The sequence below is a fragment of the Pezoporus occidentalis genome, unplaced genomic scaffold (genome assembly GCF_034315485.1).
Source record: "Pezoporus occidentalis ecotype Australia unplaced genomic scaffold, CSIRO_AGI_Poc_V1 ctg13, whole genome shotgun sequence".
In the NCBI taxonomy this organism is placed as follows: Eukaryota; Metazoa; Chordata; class Aves; order Psittaciformes; family Psittacidae; genus Pezoporus; species Pezoporus occidentalis.
In genome coordinates this window covers 1,990,423-2,017,651 of record NW_026913103.1, presented here as the reverse complement: position 1 = coordinate 2,017,651, position 27,229 = coordinate 1,990,423, and the positions used below count along the sequence as shown (strand labels likewise).

At 36.4% G+C, this 27,229-nt stretch overlaps 1 protein-coding gene across 6 annotated transcripts in view; it reads right to left on the bottom strand.

Moving 5' to 3' along the window:
* ADGRB3 (adhesion G protein-coupled receptor B3) overlaps positions 1 to 27,229 on the bottom strand; it is a 465,858-nt gene that overhangs the window by 203,192 nt on the left and 235,437 nt on the right. For all 6 annotated transcript variants that reach the window (XM_062608135.1, XM_062608134.1, XM_062608138.1 and 3 more), the window contains one exon: positions 24,073 to 24,181. In XM_062608135.1, the coding sequence (XP_062464119.1) occupies positions 24,073 to 24,181 (109 nt within the window). The remainder of the gene's footprint in view (positions 1 to 24,072; positions 24,182 to 27,229) is intronic.

Here is a 27,229-nt window from a genome sequence, read left to right as displayed (position 1 = left end):
AAATTGCAAGGCAATGCTTCAATTACATGAGAATACATACATATTTGATGACTCCATAATAATTATTGATCCAGAAAAACCTATTTAAGTAGTGTAGTTTAATAAATATAGTGATTGCTTTGACCTCTAGTGGATCCATTTTAATATCCTTTACAAATACATCTCATTTTCCCTTTATTTCATTTTCATGCAGCAAATGCAGACAACCTGTTCAGTACTGCTTTGTTGAAAATTTCAGAATTGGCAACTACTAACTCTTCTTACTTACAGAGTAAAATAAATCACCTTTGGAATTATCTCTAAACTCATAGAAATGGAGAATTTTCCATGACTATTCAAATAAGCTGATTGCACACCATAATATGTGAATGATATCTAAGCAGTTTATTTGGAGCAGCAGAAATGTGGTTAATTTATGTATCAAAAAAGTTCTGAGGGAAATAAAAACTGCATAGTTCTTGTGTGGTAGCCTTTGTAGATCATGACCTACAATAGAAAAACTGAAATGTATTGCCATGATCACCATAACCCTGCATGAGGTATTAGCTGGTTAGAGCAACTTCCAGTAGCTCTCTGACCAACCTGGGTTGCTAAATAAAAAAAAATAAAAATAAAAAAAAAAAAAATTAAAGAAATGGCATGAATCATCTTCCCCTTCTCTTTACTACCCACCCATGAGCCTCCCATGTTCAACCGGTTCAACAAAAACTGGTAACACTTCAGAATCAGCCCTTTGAATAATATTTATCACTTTAAAACAGGAAATCAGATCCACTGAAAGGCATGACAAAAAAAATGACTATGTTTGCTCATGAGATGAATACAACTTCAGGTCTCACAGTAGAGATTTAAGTTTCAAAATTATAACACAAGCCAAATTAAACAGTTGATCTCCTTCCTTATCAAAGACTGAACCAAAACCTTTAGAAAAGATGCACAAAATCTGAGTCTGAATTCTACAGCATTCATGTATTTACAAAAGAGGCACAACACTAGTTTTGAATCTCCTGTCTCATAAGTGGTAACATTCTGGGTTTGTTACCATCACAGTAACTATGTTGATGCCTAATTTACAATTATTTATGACACAGATGAATGGGAATCAATTGTTTTAAAAGGCATCAATGCCTTGACTGAATTGGAAAACCAGATACAGAAATTTATGGGACTAGCATAAGGTGTTAACTTCTGTTTAACCCTCCCTGTCAGAGCAATAAATTAGAACTCTGAATTTGCATTTCAGTGAACAGACAAAAGAGAATTGGTATGCATCAGTTGCTCTTTTCCTGTCCTATTTTGACTTGCCCATTGACAGCATACTAGATAGGGTGGTGACTGTTAGGGTGGTGAGGCACCAGAATGGGTTGCCCAGGGAAGTTGTGAATGCCCCATCCCTGATGGTGTTCAAGGCCAGGTTGGACAGAGCCTTGGGTGGCATGGTTCAGTGGGAGATGTCCCTGCCCATGGCAGGGGGATTGGAACTAGATGATCTTAAGGTCCTTTCCAACCCTAACTATTCTATGTTTCTATGATTCTCTATATACTATTCAGCATCTAGTAAACTTGAGTTAACCACACAACAGTTTTGATATTTCAGACAGTGGATATTATAATGCTCTACTAGAACAGCTACTGTTAAATTTATTTCTGGGTAAAATAGTGATGATTAGAATTGCCATAGTCAAGGATATCTTCAGAATAAAGAATATGGAAAGAATTTTATTAAAATTCAGAATACTAAATATTTCTGCAAACATCTTTTTTAAGAACACCCATTTAGAATCACATTTATACAATACAGAATCATTCAATCAATCCTAAATGTAAAACCTTTGGTTTTATCACAGAATAAATAAGTTCATTTAGTTCAGCTTATGTTCAATACACAGGGAAAAAAGTCTTGCTGACTCATCATAGAAAAACCACATAAACATATTGGAGATGAATCTCATAACAGATTTGCTCTAGCCACTTCAAAGACAAACTGCAATAAACACAAATGGTGAAACCCCCTTTTCAAGCAGACCATTTTGTGGATCTCTAGATTTGCTACAGAACTCTGCATCTGAACAGGCCTTTAAAATCCTCTCAGTACAAAGATAAATCCACCTCTTACCATCCACAAGATTATGTATAACAGAAGGACTGTGGTGAAGTGGCATCCTCTTATATGGACATAGGAAGGTAGTTTTCCCTCTAGTAAATAATACACATCACCCCACAGTTAGCCAACAGCAAACAATGGTCAAAACGCCCCTACTAATTCTTATGACAGATGTACTACTTCTTATGAATTTCAACACAGAGATTATGTTTTCTTAAATTAGAACCTTGTTAGCCTGCTTCTTCACCGGCAGACAAGAAAGGGATGTTCCTATAACCTTCTGTGCCCTTGCATCCCTGAAGTTCATCAGCCCATAGCAGCTGCCCTCTGACTGTTCAAGCTTTGGGCAGCAAGACACACTACTGATGTAGGCAGAAGTAGAAGTAGACATTTCATAGATATTTTAACTAGTCAGGAATGAAATATGCATGAGTCCTCCATTTAGTATCAAGCAAACTTTGCCTTAAATGGGCTTGCTGTTTGAAGAATAAGAGTAATGCTTTAGGTTAATCAAGCTACCTTAACAGGGATGCCTGATTATTTCCCTTCTGCATTCCATAGGCAATGGAATAGCTAAGAGAGATACCCGTTACCCTTTTTGTTGTAAAATAGTACATTTATCTGTGATAAGCACCTTAGGGAATTAGTGAACTAATTTGTATTTTAAGCTTGCAAGCCACTGCAGTTCTTTAAATGATATAAAGAATAAGTATACACACAAGCAGTCACATAACTGCATGATGTCTGAATATGCCCCCAAAAGCCTGTAACAAGTCCCAGGATTATGATACCATACCAATAATATGACCAGTACAATATTTAGAATGAGTTAGAAATCAGCATGGCTTCAGGCAATTATCAGGATGCATTTAATAAACACCCAGATCTTTTCTGCTACTTACATAAGTTTTAAAAAAATAAACTCACATGCAGCAGGCAAGTGTTTCCCTTTGATTTTCTGCACTCTTGTTGGTCAGTACCAAATTCTGTATTTAAGGAATAACTCAGGAATATATTGATTATGCAGACTCATGAAACATCACATATGCTTATACATTCTCATGAGTGGTTCCTTATTGTACATTCATTATAATAAAAAATCTAAGTGATAAAATTAAAACAGATTAAGCATAGGATTACAATTCTTTTTTTTCCCAAATCTTTCCTTGTTCCAGACATGGAAATAAAAATGTAAAATAAAGCATTAAAGGATTAAGAATTGTTGTTATGGACAATAAAATCTTTCATAAAAAAAAAACAAAAAACAACAACAAAAAAGATTATGGAAGCTACTAAAGTTTATTCCTTGAGAAAGAGTTTGTGTACAGAAATGCATTATATGATATAATCATATATTTGTTTCATGTTCTATACTCTATTTCTGTGTGTGTCACTAGGTGAAAAAAATATGATAATCTCAGCATTTTTATAATTTTTAGTCATTGTTACTCTTACAATTAATGCATACTGAAGATGAATATGGCTATTTGCAGCTCTCCAATGTGGAACATGAACAAAATCGCTTTTAAATTTTAAAACCTGATGCACAATTTTGAAGAAAACTCAACTAAACTAGTGAAAAGGTGAACAATCTTTCTATGAGAAGTCAGAAGAAGATGTGGTCTCATGATGAATGGAATGCTTCCTGAAATACATAGTTATTCAGAAAAATTCTTTAAATAAAACATGGTAGGAAGACGTATTTCAATAACTAGAAGACAACTCCATCTTCTAGGAGTTATACTGACGAAGTCATGGAGAGCCAAAGAGACCCAGAGCCTCATCCAAGGTACTCTGTGTTTCTGAAACAGCTTTATTTTTTTCCATTCCTTTTTATTATTATTGCTGCGCATTCATTCTACTAAAACTAAGGTCTCCTTTAACAACTCTTGCCTTGTCACAAAGCCCTTCTCAAGGAAAAGAAAGACGAAGCATAAAGCAAGACGGAAGATGGAGGCTGATGCAGAAGATAGAATGAGCTGGCATTTAACTGCATGAGGTTTAATGTTACTGACATAAAGGTGAAAACCATGATAATACTGAGGGGTCAAGGGCACCTGCAGCACTAATTTAGATTGACTGCACAGGGAAGGCAGTGAAACCAAGCATTTTCTAATCACTAAGGTGACTGGAGAAAGTGTCTTTGCGGGTGATTTTAACTGATAGCAAAAGAAAAAGAGTGAGAGTGAAGATAATGTTAAGATAGTGAGCTCAGAAGGTGGGAATGATGATGAAGTTGTCATCAGAATAAGAGAAAGAAGAAAAACTGAGAGAAATTGCTCATTTATATATTTATTTATCAGGCTTACTGCTGATCAGATATCCACTAAGAGCTATTAAAAAGCAGAGGCAGAATAATTGCTTCCCAGAAGTAGTAAATTGAAGCAAAGGCAAGATGGCCATTGTATTACCTGTAGGGAAATGACAACTAAATCCTATAATTCAGAAATCTAGAAAGATGTGAACTAAGTTATGCAGGATATTGAAAGCTGATATAAGGAGTGAATTCTCAGGCATGGAAATAGGAGATTTGATGTATAAACCTATACACACAGAGGAAACAAAGCATGTGAATTGATATATGTTTCTAATTACAGAAACAGATCTCTATTGTATCTTATTACTGAGCATCTTTTTTGATCATACCAAATGGCACCTTGAAGAACTTCCAGATACAACTATGAGCAAATCAAGACTGAGAGAACTCTGTCATAGAATCTCAGAACATTAATATTATAACAGTGGTTAGTGAATCCTAAAAAGTGAAGCCTGATTAAACACCATATCCTGCAAAACAGTAGGTATAAAAGAAATGCTTGTAAGTGTCCCTTGTTTTCACAGCAATTCACCAGGCATGTACAAATTTATCCACCTGCCTTCCCAGAACTGTTCCTATCAGAGCCTTTCAGCACTTGCTTTATATTTCCGCTCCATTAAGATTGAGAAATTAGAGCACCAGGTAAGATCCCCAAAAAGCTGAAGCCTGTAGCTATGTTTACAGACCAGACTGGTTCCCTCATTAAATGCATCTGAAGTTGTTCTTTTTTGTTTTGTTTTGTTTTTTTTTTAACCTGATCAAGGCAGAGAAAGCACTACTGGCTTAACACTGTTAGACTGTTAGATTACTGAGCTAATGTTTTGACCATTTGAATTAGGAAGATCTGCATGCAATTTTAGGTCCCTCTCTGAAGAGGAGTTCCCCATCTGAAGGCATGATAAACCATACCTTCCTCACCTTGGACAAGGATATCTATTAAGATTCAAAGCTACCACCATCAAAACCTGAGCTATCTAGGAGGAAAGGAGGACCAAAACTGTATTTGAATATATTAGTTTGACAACAGGCACAATACATAAGCCTAGGGTTCAAAAGAAAGGTATGTTTGCTTATTTCATTTCAGGTAACAGAGAGATGCCTCAAATTAGTGGTTGCTAAATTATTGACTCCACTAATATAGGAGACAGAAAGAATTCATATTAGCATTTCCTGGTCAGCGTGAAATTAATTCTCTAGTGGACATCTTCCATTTTGAATTTTGCATTCAGTCTGGAGACTAAACTGTTATAAGCCAGTGCACCCCCACCACACACACCTCTACAGCTTTAGCTGCCCATACTCAGTTATAGTCTCCAATATAATGTGACTTTGTAACTTAGATCAGACCAGTGTCAAAAGAACTGTGAGAGGTGGGGGTCTGTGCCTCTTCACTCAGGAGTTACACTTAAGCTGAACCAGATGTGGTTGTGCATGGCCATACATTCTGATTGTCTGAGCCTTGATCTATGGATTTGGTGCCAAAGTCAAGCACCTGCCTTATCACTGAGGGCTTGCACAGGGACCAGATCCTCACTGTGGTGCTGTGATTTGACTTCCTGGCTTGATGTCAGATCTGACTCATCACCATGGGCTTGCCTGGTGATCTGGCATATTAGCTGTGCCTAGTTTCCATCACAAACCTCCTCTGCTCTTCTTGTTTGCGTGCTGTGGAACCTCATCTTTGCCAGCAAGGCCACTGTGCATGCCCTATTGTCTCTTGGTTTCCCTCACAGGGCATTCCTGCTTCTCCCTGAACCTAGCACCTGATAAGGTGGTGCTGAAATGTCTACATGGTAAATGCTTTCAAGACAGGATTGAGCAAAGTCACACAGAAAATCTGAAACAGAACTGTTAGAAACACAGGTCTCTTGTGTCTCAGTTTCATGTTCAAGCTATGAGTCTAACCTTCCTCACAGGTATTCATAACTAGATCTTTGTTATCTGGAGGCATGTCTAATTCATCTTGAATGTTCTCCATGGAGGAGATAAAGAGGATTAAGATTTGTTTAAGGGATTGTAAAAAGTTGTCCTGGGGTACTGTGAAATTTAATTGTCAGGATAATGCACACATGCTTTATTTAGATTGTTTACATTCTGCCTGGCAGAACAAAAATTCAGTACCTCAGTGGGACATATAGACACTATCCAATATAAGTAGTAAGTAATACTAATTATACTGAGTTTGATTTACTTGTTAACATTGTTGAATTCTAAATTAACTTTAATAACTCAGGACAAATATCTCAGAGTAATTATAGACATTTCAATTAAAAAAACGCACAATGAGGAGATGCTTTAAAAAAAAATCTAGCTAGAAAATTTGGCCTATGAAGAATGACATAACTTGGCTATTATGAGCTGTTATAATACAATCACATGAATTACTATGGCGCATGGACCTTGTGCTTAGCTCTTGTTATCCAGTTCTGGTCATCCCATCTCCAGCACCCCTTGCTTCTTCCCTCCCATTCCCTGCAGATGAGAGGCCTTTAATATTTATCAAAATTATAGAAGGAGGAATCAAAAAGATCCAAGTAGCTAAGAAAGGAATGAAAACTAGGAGTCAGCTAGTCAGCTGAAAAAATGTTATACCATTCCCATTTCCTTTGTCTGAATTCAGTTGCCTTACATGACCATTAATTTTGAGTGTATTTGACAGAGAAAGGTAAAGATGCCTAATAAGGGTTCTTTGTGTTGCCTTCTCAGGGTTTTAAAAAATCATCTGAATTTTGTATATACTGCATAGTGAACTTAAACAGCATTTTAGAAATACTGGAGTAACCCTTGCTGTCAATCAAGTACATAAAATGCAAATACATTATTTTGAATTCAGTGTCAAAGCCAATCAGAATCTGGTCAAAATGCTTAAATCAAGATATGACATTGCATTTCACCTGCAGAAGATAGTCTTCTAATTCTTAAAAAAATCTGTTTTCATTCAGGTCAACTTTTCAGATGCCCTTACAGTGCCTTCACTTTTGCTTTTTGCATGCAATAGAGAACAACCACTTTGAACAGTTAATCTGTAGAAACTACTGTGAATAAGAAAACATCTCTGGTTTTCCTGAGGCACAACAGATGCCATCAAAAGGAGCTATCACCAGGCCTGGGTCTGCGACATTTGCAATACTAATGTATACATCTGATATGATTCTGCTGTCTCTTTGGCACAACATCCAATATGCGAGCTATTTTCTGCTACAGTTACTCCAATATAAATTTTAGTTTTAATGCTATTGTTATTTCTTTCATTTCTTATGGTGTTCATCACAGTATCCTTATGAAATATAAATTCAGAATAGGAGCCCCCAAAATTGAAACTATATTGCTTTGGCTAAATATCCTTTATTTCCTGGAAATACTGCCTGTAGGTAGAAGTTCTATAAAGTTAAAATCTGATTCTACAGTGTGCAATACTCCAGAAAACTCAATTACACTTATGATATAAAGTGGAAAGAAAGAGTTTACTCCTGACTGTTTGTGCATGTTAGTTGATTAAAAAAAAAAAAACAAAACATGGTAAATTCTTTTTAAATGGAGTATTTTAAATGTGAAATAAGGAAATAAGAAGCAGTGATGGACTTTCTGGTTTCTACTGAACTCTAGTTTTTGGGAACCAACACCACAACATAATTGCTTTAATAAACTTCTTGTACCTGAACGCACTATCACCTGTTGATTGAATTTAAATGCCAGAGAAGCTATTAATTTGCTGAGAATTTCTGCTAATTCTGTTTGAAAATAATCTATACTTTTACTTTTGCAAAATCATTCAGAAGCATGTATTCTACACTCAAGTCTAGTTTTGCTGTTACTGCCATGCATGTCCAAGATAACTGTCATTATCTCCACAGTTAGCTTTAGGACATAGCCAGAAAAAAAACAAACAAACAAGCAAAATCTTAGCTTCCAATACTATTTGATCACTTACAAATTAATATCCACTGTCAAGGTGGTTTTCCTAGCTCAAATCATACCTAAAGAACTGGACAATCAAAAAGTGCCATTTTATATTACCCTTTTTCCCCACCATAGCCTGTTTATAGCATTTTTACCCAACAAACAGTATTTTACAGGATGCTGGACAGCAACTTGCTTGCTCTTTTTTTAATTTTTTTTCTCTTTATTTTTTTCCCCTGTCTGAGTAGTTTTTACAGTGCTATTACTTTTATAGGGTATTTTTGATGTACTAAATGTGTTTTCTGTCCTTACTCACAAAACATCTGAATGGTGCTTTATTGGAAACCAAACTAAGTGGACTCTGGTGGCAAACATTCATAACAAAATTTCTAAACTGAATGAAAGCAGAATAAAGCTAAGGGTCAGTGTAAGGATGCTAAGTTATGTAATAATATTTCAAAGCACTAACTCTTTTGCAGAAGCACAGATGTGGAGAGCATAATCTGGACCTAACTTGATCTGAACTGTGGCTATTAATTAAATCCTGAAGATTTTAAAATTTGAGTTCTACAGTTACACTATTTTTATTGCAAAGGGACATTTGAATGAGAATGGAGCATTTTCAAAGGGTGCTCAATGTCATCACTCAGCAAATGAGACTTTCAGTACATGTGCTGAGACAAGATTCTGATTGCACTGCTTGCAGTAAAAAATTAATTGGACACAGAAGAACTTTTTCCCTAAACTTACACCAACATTTATGTAAACATTAAAAATAGAACTGATGAGAATTTGGCACAAGCAATATAAGAAGTAAAATCAGTTAAGTGAAGCAGCTAGTTTAATCATATAAATAGGAATAAGCAAATTTTATTATGCAGCAGAGGTATATAAGATTGGAAATCATATATAAAATAGGAGAAAAGTGGGACAGAAACCTGCAAGTATGTTTTAATTATTTAATTATTTAATTAATTAATTACCATGCAAGTAATTACTTGGGCTTTTTAATAATGAACTACTATGTTTAGGTTATGTTTCTAGAATTTTTATATTATGCCTTTCTTCAGGTTTCGTTCTTTCTACCACAGATAAATTCCTGGGCCCAGATGATTAAATTGAGAACAAAACCACCTCATTGGAACAGCATCTTGGCCTTGTTTATCTTACATTCCTGAGAAAACCGTAGTCACCATCTACAGAATAATTTTCAGCTTTAGCCCAAACCTCAATATTCGATAGATTTGATGTGAATGAAAAAAATCCTACCCATTTAGATAATTAGAATCATAGAATAGTTAAGAGTTGGAAAGGACCTTCTACCAAAGGAAACTATTTTACCATAAAATATTAAGATGGTAATATAAACACTGGGTCTTACTGTTTTGTACCACCAAGAGGTTCAAATGCTGTGAAGAAACAAAACAGTGTTTTGCCAATTTAGCCATTCTTAGCTTAGCTGCGATAACTCCACCATAGCTGGGAGGTAACATAACTTTGTTTAAGCTGGTTTAATGGAATCGAACCCCCCCACCAACCCAAACAAAACCACTCCTCCCCTCCTAGCGCTGCAGATTGAACAATACCATTTCATGCCCAGCTATGGCTAGGAAAGACTTTAAACAATGCTAACATCAGTGACAGTGCAGATTAATGTGAGAATAGAGAATGCTGAGTGACAGGTAAAAATCTGGATCCAGCAGCCGATGCTATCAAGAGAAATTATATATATAGCGGAAAGAAAATCATAAAAGAATGCATATGTGACTCACCAGACAGAGAATCCCTCAAACCATACATTAAAAAGCTCATGAACAAATATGCTGATAGTTGACAGATTAAAAAATTACGAACACAAGAAAATATTCTAACAAATGCCTACAAGAATGAAAAATGGCTAAATTCCTACACAGTCACTTGCCTCCCTATTTTCCAAGCTTTAAAAGAAAATCCCTAAATGCACACTTCAAGTACATTTAAAGAACAAACACATATATTCAGCAAACTCCCTCTAATACCTTGTCAAATCAAATAATAAACAACGTAAACATAAACACTTCAACCTTCTCTAAGCTTTGCTGTTGAATACCATTTCTAAGTAGATGAACTAGTGTCATATTTGAATGTCTTATCCTATTGATGTAGAGTCTCTCCCATTTCAGTTTATGAGAGATTTGGATATCTATAATTTTAACTTCTGAAAATTATTTCTAAGTGCAACCATGAATGTAAAATAGACGATGTAGTATAAAATCACTGGCCATGTTTTGTAGTAGTGGAACTATTCATCCAAGAAACAGGTGTAAGTTCAATTTGGCAAAGTTAAATGACAGTCATTTTGCAAAAATTAACTTTTCTTTGTGCATTGTTGACTGTGAATGGAGACCATTATATTTCATTGCCTAGATAGTTTTCAAAGCTAAATGAGCATTAAAAACTTTCATTCTATGGTTCTGCAATGAAGAATCTAAGATACTTAATGGCAAAAAGAGATATTCCCTTTAATCTTTATGAACATATTGTACCCTCTTGAGGTAAAAATGAGAAAGGAGGGGATAAGCTTGCTGTATTTTTGATAAATGTTTCCCCCAGAAATGAGAGAAATCTTGTATGCACAGATGCAGCAGCCTGCCTGACTGCCAATCCCTGAAGATCCAATCATCCTGATTACTTTCCCACAGTTCCTTCCCCTTGGGCAAGCCAGACTCTTTTCATTCCTCTGCTTTATCGGCGATGAGATTTTGGTGCCAATATAGGGAAGAAATATGTTTCACCAAAGGGCACAATTTATACACATATAAATGGGTTTCCAATTATTTACCTTTGAGATCAGCTCACATTCCAGGTATGCTGCTCTACAACAAGACCAGAGACAGTAATTTCTGGACAACTTACTATAATAATATACTATTTTCCCATGGATGTACTTGAAATCTACCTCCATTCAAGACACTTGACTACTGAGTAATGGAAGACAGTGAGGCCATAAGATTTTTATAACAAATTACAAAAAATGGCATATAACTAACACTGCTAACTATTAACTAATGAAATTTGCACTAAAAGTGTGTCCTGGGTTCAGCAGTAGCAGTCATTTTTCTCCTTCTTAGTAGAAGGTGCAGTGCTGTGTTTTTGACTTTCGACCTGGAAACAGCACTGGTAACACTGATGTATTTAGTTGCTTCTCAGTAATGTTTACTCTGACCAAGGACTTTCTGAGTCTCATGCTCTGCCAGGGAGGAGTGGAAGCCAGGAGGAAGGAGAGACAGGACACCTGACCCAAACTAGCCAAAGAGGTATTCCATACCACAGCACGTCATGCCCAGTATAGAAACTGGGGGCAGTTAACCATAAGGTAATCACTGCTCAGTCGGGCTGGGTATCGGTTGGCAGGTGGTGAGTGGTTTTATTCTCTTCCCTTGTTATTTCCCTTATCATTACTATTATTGGTGATAGCAGTAGTGGTTTTGTGTTATACCTTAGTTACTGGACTGTTCTTATCTCAAACTGTGGGAGTTACATTCTTTTGATTCTCCTCCCCATCCCTCCTGTAGCAGTGGGGAGGAAGGGGAGGAAGAGCGAGAGAGTGGCTGCATGGTTCTGAGTTACCGGCTGGGCTTAAACCATGACAAAGTGGAAGACCTTATAAGTCAGAAAAAAATGACCACAAAATAATAGTCATCAAAGAACAGCATAAGCTTTGACCCATAGATTATATGAAAAGTCATTCATGTAATGAGATCAGATTTCTTTTCTGTAAGATCATTTCCCAAACTATATTTCTATTTTACAGAAAAATTCTACCTGTGGCTGACTGCATATCTCAATGTATGTGGACAGTGTTTGTTAGGACAAAAAAAGAAAAAGAACCACAACAATATCAAGCTATTTGGTACCACTGATGGGCAATTTAAGCATTTGCTCTCCTTGCATCTGGTACCATTCAAACACTGCAGGCCACAGAGTTGTACCAAATTTTTTGAGTGAGAAAACATTTTTCTTAGCACTGTAAAGACTTAGAGGAGGAGGAGGAAAAAAAAAAAAAAAAAGAAAAACGCTTTTCAGAGTTTCTCTTGAAATTTTCCAATGGGGGAGAAGGAGGGGAAGCTATATTCACCCATAGTAGAACAGTCCTCTGATTTATATCACAAACCTTCTCAAAGATCCCCTATCTCAGCCTTGAGCCAGAGCAGCAAATAGGGTCCTCAAACTCACAGCTGAAGTCAAAGGAAAGCAAAACAAAAACCATGAAATGAATGAATTTATGGGTTTACAAATCACAAGGTACAAAAGACACTTCATAACTTTCAGACCCTGTTCTTGATTTTAGCCAATCAAGTGCATGGGTGCTTTGGGATGCTTTGAACTGATCTTACTGACATGGTTAGCTCTGTCACCATTATATAACCTGATCTTAATAGAATTGCAGAGTATCTGTGGTCCATATACTCTCCAACTCTACATATTAAAAAAAAATAATAATTACACAGGCAGAAACATAATTACTCAGAATTATATCTGTATATGTTTACACGGCTTTGACATTTGATCTCAACAATATCTTATAATTCCACTGCTAAAATAATTATTTACCATAAAAATATTTTTCTCTGCTATTAATAATCCAATAACGCACTCACAAAGCTTGAAAAAAATACAAAATGCTTATCCAGTTTGTTACCTCCTTATCATAGAACTAACTAGGTTGAAAAGACCTTTAAGATCATCAAGTCCAACCATTACCAAGACCACCACTAAACTATGTCACCAAGTGCCTCATCTACATGTTTTTTTTAATGCTTCCGGGAACAGTAATTCAACCACTTCTCTGGGAATCCTGTTCCAGTACCTGATCACCCTCTTGGTGAAGAATGTTTTACTAATATCCAATCTAAATCTTCCCTGGCTGTTATGCAACTTCCAGGAAGCATCTGTTATGTTACTTCCAGGGTATACATGAGACAGGTTAGTTTTACCATACTGATGATGTGTTGTTGCAATAGTAATCCTGCTCAGTACAAGAGGAACTGCAGGTTCAGACCCCTGGTGTGTGCGTTTAGCTGAGAAGCCACTGGCACGAGGCTACCATCTGCAGGCTTATGTCTGAACTCCTCTAAGTGAGATTCCCGCCTAGACACTTGATGTTGTGCTGTTGCATCATTGGTCGCTCAAGATTGACCCAGGAAATGACAGTCTTGCTCAAAATGTGTGGGTTAAAGCCCTTCCTGAATCTTCGTTAGTGAAGACAGGCCTTTCTCACAGGAGAAGGAAAACTCCTATCTTCAAACCCGGGCAGATGGAGCTCGTCTAGCTTTGTATGGTCCTCCATCGAAGAGAAGGACACTCTTACAAAACCTATGACCTGTGGACTTTGCTGTCACCGTCCTAGCTAGCTAGGCTCTGGCAGTTAAACCTCAGGTGTAAAGGGTGGGGCCAGTTCTGCACAAGCTGCGCCTCACCCAAAAAATCCACTGTGCAGGCTGGAAGGGCTTACTTTCACTTGTCTGTATGAACAGGCGAGGGTCAAAACAGTAGATGACAAGGTGCATGGGAAGCTGCAGCTCCAACCTTGCATGCAGGCAGACCGGCTCATGCGTAGCTCAAGATTGCTCAGGAGATGACAGTTCTGGTTGGACACTTCCTGATTGCCTAAGCACCCTTTTTCCAACCAGATTTGCATATCCCACATGCCCTTGGTCATCGTGCTTGTAGTAAGCGTGGTTAAAGCCCTTCCCAAATCTTCGCTCGTGAAGCCAAGCCATCAATACATTTTGAAAAAGGCAGATGGGTACTGCTATTTGGAAATAAAACCTACAGTCTTCACTGAGGAAATCATTACAGCAGGCTGATTTGTCTATTAGTCTAGACAGATCTTTCTCTCACTTTTCTGCTTTGTTTGGTAGGAAATCAGTCTATTTCCACTTTTTTTGCTAGTTTTTACCAGATGAAAGTATGTTTCCTTGGCTTTATTCCTATTTTAACTAATTTATATTTTGTGGATTTTTAATGTCGCTCTGTGTAATTTTCTTTCATTTTCAGTAGTGACTGAGTAACAAAACCCTGTAGAATTCATTAAAACTGATGGTGAACTTTGCTATTTACAGTACTTAGCCACACCATCTCTCGCTGACCACCTCTAGCTGGTGTACCACCAGATGCTAGCTGGATGTTCTTGTGGTGTCTGCCTTACAAAGACACAAAATCCCATAATGAGTCATCAATCTGTGCAGAATTGCATCTTATCTGACTGACACTCTGGTGCCTCCCCTGTTTAAGGGGAGGACTGTATTGTCTGGAATGTATTGACACTGAATATGACTATTGCCTCCTTGGTGTGCATTTACTTCATTAACGCAAAGCTACCACCAACGACTCTTAATTTCTACCCTCTTAAGCCTCCTTCTACTTGGAAATGGCTGGGAGTAACCTAAAGATGCAGCTGTCAGAGGCAAAGGAGTAAATAAAATCAGATAATTAGTTTCTCAGGGCAACACTTATGTTCACCTGTTAAAAAAATGGCCTGTCATAAAACAGATGATCCCTTTAGAAAATATCAGCTGTCAATTGCTCATGTAAAAAGGGGTCTATAAACAGAGTAATTCAGTAAAGAGTTTAGAGACAGAAATTTAGGAATGATACAAGAATCTAAGTTACATATACTTAAAATCTGTAAAAAGTTATTTGCACAAATGGCTTCAGACACTGCTTGCTGTTTCAGGTGGTGGTGTTTGTCTTTCTTTAATTAGACTGAATCCTGGATGTCTGTATGTTTTATAGTTTCCATTTCATTAGAACCTTTTACTCCACTGTATCTTACTTAGTATAAAGCAGCTAAGGGAAACAGCTTAGATTATTCCAGTTTCCTACATTTCCTACAGCACCCATTTAAAAACACTGAATGGTTAATTTATTCAGCTTTACCATTAATAAATAAAATTACCATTAATAAATAAAATACACAAAACTAACTCCTGAACTATTACTATTACTTAGAATATAACAATAGAATTAAGTTAGATTTTTTTAGCCACATTTTGAAGATCATTTGCTAAGATTCATATACACATTTTCTTGATATTAGTAATTTTTAATCTTAAGTAACTGAGGCGTTTCCTCAGGATCACTGAGCATGCAGACTTAGAAAAAGAGAGAAAAAAATCTACCCTTTTATGCACTGCTCACAGATAATTTTTCAGGGAACGGGAATCATTTAATGAGCTTATTTGATATTGAGGAAGAAATACGAGCTCTCAAGCATTTACTTCAGACACTCAGGTGCTAGGATGAGTGAGACCTTCAAAGCATGCATGAAGATTTTCCTGTTTAATCAGTGGAGAAAGCTTGAGTCTTCTGAAAGACAACATATTGATCTGATCAAGGAAATCCTGAGGCTGCTGCAAATGAAATTATATGAATATACAGTAAGTAGGAGTATAAAGGAGAATAAAACAATTCCAATTGACCTTTCTCTGTAGTTTTTCTATCCTTTTGTCTATTTTTCTCTGAAAACTGTCTCTTCTGGTAGCCTTTCGCTACAAGAAACTTGTTATGTATTTTTAGGGGAAATGAAGAATAGGAAAAGAGGTGGGTGACACTGGCTGTGTATGAGTCTTGGGAGCTGAAGTGGATTTTTTTTTTGCGGAGTGAAGTAAGAAATGTGACAGATTCCCACTTTCATTTCAACTGACAGAATGCAGGTTTGGGGCAGGAAAGACTGGTGGGCTACATCTCAGTGTGAAACAGAGGATTAGGACCAGGAGCCAAAGTCATAAGTGAAAAGAGACTTACATAAGTGAAAAGAGACTTACTTACAACTGCTCTGACTACCATGCCTGCTATACAAGGACAAAGTTTAACCAATTATGCAGCACAGTACAATGAGAAAAACGTTAATTATGCCTACCAGGACTGGTTTCTTACCTGGGACTACCCCTTGAACCATGCCTCAACATTGTTTGGGTAGGTGCCAGGAATTAAAAAGTATGGACAACTGTGGGACAGTTCTCAAGCATGCACTTAGTCCTTTCTGATTCATGTTTATAGTCACATTCATAAAAGCTGATTCTAGCCTGAAAGATGATGGGCACTGACTCTTTCAGGCTGTTTTGAGAAAAAATTGGATATTAAGATAAAGAAAAGTAGCAAAAGTCATATAGCAAAATTATGTAATAAAATATAAAAAATGATTGTTAGCAAAATATTGTTTGTTATTCAAAAGCTATGTAGAAATCTGAAGAGAATACAAATACTCTGCGAACTGAAGGGGACTTGTGTCTTTACATCTATTAGGGATGTATTTGCTTTGCAAAATCATTTAATTTTTTTCTTGATAAAATTTGTTCTGACAAAACAAACATAATAATTATTACAGAGGTATTACACATGAACTATGATGCACTACAAAAATGATTCCCAATCACCTTCTTAAAAATTATAAGTACAATAAGGCTGTCCACCTAAATTTTGCTTTGCAAAAACATACAGTATTCTGGAATAACTTGATGGAAACAGGAAAGAGATCTGAATGGCTGTTTTGAGCCATTCTATAGAATTTGCACTTTAATTTTTCTGACAGGTCCAATTTTCTTTCTATGGGGATAAAATGTTGAAAATTTGCCAGATGAATTTTTAATAACCACACATATCCACTTCTAAATTCACAATACTATGCTTTAGCATTATGCATCCTCAGAACAAGTAGCAATTTCATTACAAATTAATTCTGAGTATATGTCCATATAGTTATTAAGATATTTGTTTCCTGACTGAAAATGTTAAACGTTTCTTTACACCTTTGGACAAATTAGCACCAATGTTGTGGGGTCTTTTTTAAATTTTTTTAATATATTTGAAAAAAAAACCTTTCAAATATTAAAACAAATTTAGTCTCTTTGTATATATTAGTCCAGTGCTGCACTTAAGATACACATGACTAACTCTGATACAAAAAAGATAAGCAGACTAGGAAGACAACATTAGGATATTATAATAACCATATAATGTGGAGAAGTTTCTAGACAGTATGAACAGGATCTACAGTTTACAAGACCTACAAGTCTTACCTTGGGAAAAGGTGAAAGAACCCACAGTAAGAGACAAAAATCCAGCTTGCTCATTTTCTAGGATTCCCAAAGCTCAGCAGGTCTATCATTGCTTTTGTCTTACAACTAGAGTGGGTACATCTCTGAAAACTCCTTTCACCACTAACGTTTCTATGTATCTCTAGCTAGGACTGGAAGATTTTAAGATACCCTCCATAAACCTACTGGATTATTTAACCTTTTGGGATAAATTTAATGGATATGAACATGGAATGGAAAATTGAAGGGGGAACAAGAAAGTATACAAAGACAGTGGACAACAGACTCTCGTTTAAAATAATTTTCTCCCCTGTGGCGTCCTAGACTGTCTGCAAAGGCAGAAGTCAGACTTTTCTCTCAGCCAATACTTATAAATCTTATCTAAGCAGCTAAGTATGAAGTCTTGAATGAAAATTTATATTATTACACTGGATAAGGTTAATCATCTGAGTACCAGTGTCACAGAAGCCATTTTGAAGTAGAGATAAATTAGTTAGAAAATTATTTATGCCTGGAAACATAGCTTACAACTTTTCATTTTTTCATATATCATAGCTAGCTGCATTCACCATGTAGATGTCTACTTGCTTTTATTTTATTGCTTTTAAGACTTTGACCTCATGCGCATTCAGAATTACATGTTCCAATGTACAGTTTAGTTAAGAATCGTCGTTTTTCCTGTGAGCAAGATTAAACAGAGATGTCAGCCTAGTTTCTCTTTTCATTCAGCTTTCAGTTATGTACATCTAGTCCTTTTCTACAATCTCTTCTCAAATATCTACTCTAATCATTTCAGTTCTCAATCTGTTACATTTTTTTATCATGCAGCTCTGAACCTTTCTGTTTTCACAGGTTTTATTTACTCACAAGGTAGCACTCCTCTTTGCTTTAGATGGCATGAATCATTCAAGCCTAAGCTAGTCACTAGGAGGTTTTCATTGCCAGCAGAAAAACTTGCAGAACGCAACCCATGCCCTTACTTTAGATGTCTGAGATGATATGAATTGCTCTCCTGAACAATAGTTTCCCTTGAATGTAAAGGAAGCTTAGGGTAACTTTGGTAAACTTTGTGATGCTTAAAGAAAGTGCAATGAATCACAACCATATAATCTCAATTGAGAAGGGCATTGCAGATGATGGCTACTGAAAAAAAAACCTTCAAACATACAAACGACAACAACAAAAAAAACAAAACAAAGCAAAAAAACCAACCTCCCAAATCTGTACCTTCTTTAGGCTACTTTTTTTTCACACAAATTCTGCTTTTCTCTGAGCTCTGCTCAAAAGAGAGATTGTCCTGGGTTCAGCAGTAGCAGTCATTTTTCTCCTTCTTGGTAGCTGGTGCAGTGCTGTGTTTTGACTTTCGGCCCGGGAACAGAGCTGATAACACTGATGTTTTGGTCTGGCCAAGGACTTTCTGAGCCTCATGCTCTGCCAGTGAGGAGGAGAAGCCAGTAGGAAGCAGAGACAGGACATCTGACCCAAACTGACCAAAGAGGTATTCCATACCGTAGCACGTCATGCCCAGGATGTAACTGGGAGTTACCCGGAAGGGCTAGGGCTACAGGGTTGGAGGAGGTATCGGTCGGTGCTTGGTTAGGCTGGGGGGGGTGAGTTATCAGTCGGCTGGTGCTGAGGTGTTGTATTCTCTTCCCTTGTTATTTTCTCTTATCGTTGTCGTTGGTGGTAGCGGTGGTGATTTGTGTTGTACATTGGTTGCCGGACTGTTCTTGCCTCAACCTGTGGAGTTGCATTCTTTCGATTCTCCTCCCCATCCCTCCAGGAGTGAGGAAGGGGAGAGCCCCTGGGGGGCAGGGGGGGCAGGACATGGGACTTCACTGCTTCCAGCCTGGCACCACTCACTGGGAGTGAGTAAACGAGCTGTCTGGCTCGGTTTAAACCACAACAGGAATTTTACTGAATTTTCTTGGATTCCTACCTTATGTATGGTCTGAAATAGTCCCTCTTACATACTTTGTCAACACTGAATTTATCTGTCAGTAGATACTCTCTTTTCATTTTGCTATACCTCCTGCAGATCTTCAGATTTTCCTCTCTTTGACTAGTCTAAATAACTTGGTGATATCTGCATATTTTGGAACATTACTATCACTCAAACATCAGTACTCATAAGATTAACATTAACAAAAAGTGGCTTTTCTCATGCTAAAAATTCTGTTTATTTTCTGTCACTTCTAAGTAACATCCATGAAAACACACTGCACTTCAAGATTATTTGGTGTTCCTTCTAATATCTTCTAAGAGCTGTAAGCTTTATTTTTGACAGAGAGAGACTCCATTATTTTGTCTGCTTCTAATGAAATTTATTTCACAATAGAGGGAAATTTTTTTTTGCAAAAAAAATCCTAATTTGCCATAGAAATATGTATCTCCTAATTACTGCTCCCTTTATATTTCTTGATAGCTATTTAGCCATCTTTTAGTACATTTCTTCAAAATTCTTAATAGTATACTGTGATGTGACCCCTAAATCACCCAAAGCCCTTAGGTGGATCTGCTTAGGCCTTTAGCTCTCCAAAAAAGTTCAAAAGGCTGTTAAAAGCCAAGATAAATTCTTTGATCTAAAATCAGTAACTCACCTTTTAAAACAGAGAAATCTGAAAGCAAGTAGTTAACATAGAATAGTAATATGGTTTAAAAGCTTTTCTCCCCCTGCATGTTGTAACCTTGCAGGTGGGTCTGTGCTTTCAGCTAATTCAGGGACACTGTGTGGTAGCACAAGATGCTGTTATTTCACACTATCCTTCTCCTGGGCTCAGCAGGTCCTGAAGAAGAGGAGGAGGTGGAGGGTGAGGAGGAGGAAGAAGAGAAGGAGCAGGATGAGGAAGGAGGCTTTCGTCCCCTATCAGAGGCTTTTATTTCACCTAATCATTTCCTAGAGGAATATAATATAGAACTGAGCACACACAAAGAAAACAAATACCCTCTGTCCCAGCCGTGCACTATCAATCAAAGCAAATTGTTGCTTTTGCATTTGTTAATATTTTCATAGCAGACTCTCAGTCCTTGTGAGAAGATCTAAGAGGACATGGGCTCCACATTAATGGTAATGCATTTGAATTGATCGAGCTGCTTAAATGAACCCCAAAGCACAGATCATCTGGGTTTGGAACTGGTCTCTGATGTTTTGTTCAGAAGCAATGAAAAATTTGAGATAAAGGCCACCACACTGAAAAGTTTAACAGTAGCATGGCAAATGTCCTTATGGAATTTCTTAACTATTTTCAGATGTATAATAATGTGGTATGGTCTAGCCTACCATACCATTAATGTAACATTCCTAACTTCCCATGTTTCATGAGCTGTGAATATGCAGTGGATGGTCACTGCAGTGTAGCTGTTGTGTAGTAACTTGTTAAAACACAGCTACTTGCTTCTGTGTCTTGAAACTTGCTTCTGTACCTTGAAAGGATAAAATACAATTCCATCTGTGTGGGATCACAGGAGATTAGCATATCTGTCAAGCATGATTAGATGTTCAAATTGTATATGAATCACTATAGTGCCAATCAATTAGAAATGAACTTGTAAACTGAAATTAGTAGAAGGAAACCAAAAGCTTAATATAGTGTGAAATTTGCTGAAGAACTGGATTTTTTTTTCTGACAAGAAGCAGTATTTCATCTTTAGTACAGAATCCTTTTTCTCATATATCTGAATTGTAAAGTGACTTTAAAATGAAAATATAACAAAAGGCATTTAAAATATCTGAAGGAATATTTTATGTCAAATAACTATGGAGTAAGTATCAGATAGTTCTATTTAAAGATTAATATATAAAACTTGGGCCTCCTTTATGCACGTATCTTCTTCCTGCATGAAATGTGTTTGCTATTTTATTACAAATAATAAAATAAGACCACAGACATTTTTAAACACTTGTTGGTACAGCAGAATTAAAATGAAGACAACAACTGCACAGTTCATTCCTCTCAGTTGAGATCAACATAAACATTCCCCGAGTTCTGAGTACATAGTCAGTCAGATACAATTATGCCAGCCCCCCTGAGGATAACTACATTAAAACTGAATTATTCCAGACACATTCCTTCTTTGTTTACAAAAATAAGAAATTCTTGCTGATAACAATCTTGAGTCCCCATCTCATAATTTCACCTGAGTGCAAGTATTCTGGTCAATGAGTTGCACAGCAGTGAAGCTGTCCTTTTTTGACGGTTGACCAGCAATGAGAGGATAAACACACCAGTATGTCAAAGCACAGAGCTAGGTAGTAAGAATAAACTTATAAATTAATTTTCCTCTTCCCAGTTTCTTTCTATTCCTTTGATGGTTATATAGTTAAGAACAGACCTATTCCTGAGTGCCTAAAAATAATTTACATGTGTGAAGAGAAAGATAATTAAAAAGGGACTGTTAAAATTATGCAGTTATCTAGACTAGTGTTGTGGTTTAAACCCAGCCAGACAGCTTGTTCACTCATTCCCAGTGAGTGGTGCTAGGCTGGAAACAGTCGAGGACAGCACCCCCTCACCCCGGGGGCTCTCCCCTTCCCCGGTCCTGGAGGGATGGGGAGGAGAATCAAAAGAATGCAACTCCCACAGGTTGAGGCAAGAATAGTCCAGCAACCAATGTACAACACAAATCACCACCGCTACCACCAACGACAACAATTATAAGAGAAAATAACAAGGGAAGAGAATACCATACCACCTGCCAAAAAATGAGTCTGACCCAGAAGACCCCGTGTCCTTCCAGGTAACTCCCAGTTACCTCCCTGGACATGATGTGCTGTGCTATGGAATACCTCTTTGGCTAGCTTGGGTCAGGTGTCCTGTCTCTGCTTCCTCCTGGCTTCCACTCCGCCTTTGGCAGAGCATGAGACTCAGAAAGTCCTTGGTCAGAGTAAACATTACTGAGCAGCAACTGAAAACATCAGTGCTATCAGAACTGTTCCCAGGCTGAAAGTCAAAACACAGCACTGCACCAGGTACCAAGAAGGAGAAAAATTGACTGCTATTGCTAAACCCAGGACAACTAGACAGAGCATAGCATAATTTCTGGTTCAATTGGAAAGTCCTTGTTTTTAACTGTTTGAAAACATGAATATCTAGAGACACAGATTATTGGAATGTATCTTCTTAAAATATTTTCCAGTGAAGTGTTTTTTTTTTTCCATTTGCCAAAGGACAAACAGATCAGAATGCAGGACAACATGGCAAGCAGCATGGGCTGTGCTCTTTAAATAATCTTATCTTTTTATTTTGTCATAAAACTGCCATGAAACAAGCATTTCAATAAAGATACTTTTCTTCATAAATTCTTGCTGGGTCTAGCATAATGAAGGACTGACAACTTGAAAGAAGCTTTAAGTGTTATTACAGCACAAACAGTAAACAAAAGAAATAAAAAAATCACTTTTTTAAATTAAAAAATCACTCTTTTAAATTAAAAGCTGAAGATACCCATGCTGTCTACTGAAATGTTTTAAACATTTTAAGACTGCCAGAGTTGTTTTTGGTGAGTTCTTTGACATGTCTCCAATACAAGGCTATGCCTTGCAGGGGTTAGTGTTTCCAAGCCTGTCACTGTAAATATGAACCGGAGAACAATAACAAATATTTATTATTGCACATTACGTTATATTTGCAATAGGGACAGTTGAAAAAATTCTCTTCTTTATTCTGCCAACTAATTTCTAAATGACTGTATTTTCTAAGTAACTTTAATGACTTTCTGAAGAACTGATTGACATAAAGATGCAGGAAGATGATAACTGAAAATCCGAAAGAATATGTTGAAACCAGAAGCTTTCCTACCAGAAAAACATATCTTTTGAATTTGTCCATTTCATAGAGCTACCTAATACTTTCTTGGCATCATGAAAATGCAGCTATAGAAAGTTAATTGAATAAAGAAGATAACAAGCAAAGACAAAATGCTGAGAAAATAGCTTTTCAGACTAACTTTTTTAGTTGAATTTTTAATAAGATGCTGCAATATTGCAGAAGCATTTCTGGCTATAATAATTGGAATTCAGTTCCTAAGTATTTTTGTATTTCATGTTTGTTATTATTTGATTATATTTCCTGGCAACTCTCCACTGACAAAAAAAAATGTTTGAAAACCAAATCTGAATAAAATTTTGAAACTGTCATACATAGAAAGAACTGATGTAAGAATCTATAGGCTTTAATTATTCTGGAAACTAAATTTTTAATTATTGTTTACCTGTCTAAGCTAATTATATTACATCATAACATGAAAAACCTGTTCTTTGGGAGAACAGACTATTAAAAGAGATAATGTCAAAAAAAATCATTTTTCAAGCTATTAAGTATATAATTATTATCTTAATTGGCATGATTTTCTAAATTACCATTGAAACATTGTATATCCTGGAAATTCTTTAACATATACCAGTTCATATATTCTGGTGAGTATTTTCTGATTTTTCTTTAGAGTCTGAAACTTTGATTAGGTCTTCAGATTCAATTAAAAAGAAGTCCAATGTGTAAGGCAAACCAAATGTTTTAAACCAGAAGAGAGATAACCAAGCAACAGAGATAATCTGGAGGAAGAAGAGCAACCCAGTCTGGATTGTGATCAAAGCAGCAACCTTATAGTACATACTTGCAATTTCTGATTTTCAATAGGTCATAAATTTGATAGAAGAAATTCCTATTTCTTACCTACATTTCCAGTCATTAGGTATGAATTCTGAAAGTCCATCATTCCCATTCCAACAATGTGTATAAAATCTTCAATCACCTGCATTAACTCCACTGAACCCAGATAGATCTAACAAAGGAAGGTCAGACATGTCACTAAGTATAATATCAAAATCTTTACAGTAGCAAGTTCAAATAAAGTCTAAGTGAAATCAAATGAAATGTGAAAATAGTCAAACTGCTCTTCCCATGTTTCAATACCAAACAGCTGCTTTCACTGTAAACCAGCCATTTTGTCATTAGATCCTCATGTGAACAGATTCTGCTTCCCATACAACTACATGAAATCAGCTTTGCACTGAACTGTGGAATGTTTGCTGTAACTCACTGCATTTATCAAAAAAAATATTTTTACTGGACTTTATTTTCATTAATGGTGAAAGCGTTTTATATTCCACCATAATTCTAATTAAAATATTCTTCCTTCCTCTGGAATATATCTTCAGTAACTTCAGAACTATTTGCACAAAAAGCTGAAAGTGAATCTTACCATGGCCTCTTCACATGATAAACTTTTGCTGCTTTCATAAATACTTAAATAATACAAATTTTTACTCGTAATACTATTATCATTGCTGATATGGGGGCCTCTTTAAATCACCTAGTTCAATCCCCTGCTCAGAGTAAGATCAGCTCTAGCAGGTTGTCTGAGACCACATGCAGTTGCATTTTGAACATCTGCAAGAATGGAGACAGCTGGAGCCAGTTGCATTCAATCACTCTAACAGTGAAAAAGTTGGGGTGTTTTTTTGGTATTTAAATGGAACTTGCTGTATTTTAATTTTTCTCTCATGCTTCTTGTCCTGTCACTGAATAGAACTGAGAAGAGTTTGGCTCAGTCTTCTTTACTCCCCGTTCCCTCAGGAATTTTTAATATTGATAGGATCCCCACTGAGCTTTCTCTTTTCCAAGCAAAATAGTGTCAGCTCTTTCAGCCTCTCCTGGCATATCAGATGGTCCAATTCCCTAAGCAACTTCATAGCTCTTCGCTGGGATCATTCCACTATGTCCATGTCTTGCACTGGGGAGTCCAGAACTCAGCACAGTAAAGTAAGATGAATTGCAGTTGCCTTTGCATTGCTATTACAGCCTCTCAGTATGATTTTCAAAATGGTAAGGACTAGCACATTTCCAAGAAATACAGTTTATCTGCAAAGCTGTAAGCTACTGTGATCACAAAAGCATTAAAAAACTTTTATGCTCAACAATAATGATGCATCATCAAAACTGCATTAAATATCAAAATAGTTATTAATAAGCTTAAAAAATCTGCTCATATAACATACATAAAAAAAACCCCACACTTTTAGTTTTTATGGGCTGCTATGAACAGGACAATTTTCAGTAATACAATATTTTGTGATATTAAAAAGAATGGATAACCTGTTCACAGTGCTTTCTTCTTCGTATCAGTGAGATGCCCAAATTTCACTTTATGAGCAATATTCAACCCATTCTTTCCACTATCACAACCACAGACTCTAAAAAATGCCTATAAAGACTATAAATTCCAGCATGCTGCACTCCATCTTCATCTTGCTTTATCTGTCTAGATCCATAGTGCCTATTTCAGGACAGAGAATTTCACAACATGCTTTGTTTTCTCCATGGATCTTTTTATAAAAGGTCAGGCAGCAATACCATTTTTATGAAGAATTTGTTGTGACATTTATGACCCTAACAGGTTGTAAATGCTGCAGCAGGTGAAAGAGACTTAATTTCCGTTTTTCTAATGACGAGCTACTGAGGTAGTAAATGTGAGTTTTGCATCCATCTCATTCATAGCACACACACTCACACATTATGTATTAAGTATACATTTCAGTAAAAGATTTTTTTCACCCTAGTTCTTGTGCAAAAAATTTTATAGTTAATAACATCAGCAGAAACCATTGAACAGTCAGTGTTACAGAGGTACTCTTAATTTTTATATACTTGAAGTAGCAGTCAATCAGTAAGATGTCAGCAGAAGGTGATGAAGAATATGCAGAATAGCCCCTGTGTTTTGAAACATCAGTATAAATTAAGGTATTGTAGACTTGAAGTGGTTTCCTGTGTGCAGTGCTTTACACCAGTTCTTAACAAAAGGCAAGTATTAAAGTGAGTGCCTCTTACCTGAATGATATATGACCTGCAATTAATGGTATAAACTGCTAGCATTTAATCTAGGAAAAAAACAAAAACAAAAAAGATATGCCGAGGCTTTGCAGCTGTATACTTGATAGAAAGTCAGCAATTTGCTTACAGTGGGTAAGATTTTCTTTCCAGCAAAGAATCCAGAAAACAGGCTTAGTGGTCTATGCTAACAGTAGTTGTGGAGTTCAAGAAAATCATACAAACTGACAAAAAAAATGGTTAGACTGCCCCTTGGTTTGTAATGTTTAATTGCCAAAAAATTAAAAATAAAGCCAGCTGAGTGGCTGAACCAGAAACAGGCTGAACCTTTACTCTTTTTTAAATGAGTCAAGAGTGTTTGCAGTAGGTTGTATTCAAAGCACATAATTACTTGCACACATTTTTTTCAAGTTCAATTCTTACCTTGATTTTGAAATAAAAACTAAAAAAGTCTTCACACAGGATTTAATAATTTCAAAGAATATTGTTTCTGGCTTAAAATCCAAATCTGGTTAATCATAACTTTTCAGTGTTACATGCAAAATATAGCAGAAAATAATATTTTGTATAGGAAGGTTTTTGTGGTTTTTTTTGTTGTTGTTTTTGTTTTTTTTGTTTTTGTTTTTGTTTTCATTTGTGTTTGACTTTTTGCTTTGGTTTGGGGGGTTGCTTTGTTTTGTTTTGTTTTGTTTTTCAGCAATGAAAGAAAAAAGGAATCTTATGAGTACTTAAGAATCCAGCTCACCCTTCCTAGCTGGTATAAAGAGCTGCTTGCTTCAACAGTTTTTTAGAGTCTGCTTGTGTAACTGCCAATGAACAGTAACAAGACCAGGGGTATGACTTCTGTGGGAGCCACAGATGAGGAATCTGAGATATAGTGAATTCCCCACCTTTGTCAGCAGGCAGCTACTCCTACGTTCAGCCCATCTTGGTGCTTGCATATGTTCCTGCTTGCCTACCAGTCTTGTACTCTGGTCTGCGAGACAATGAATTACCAGGCAGA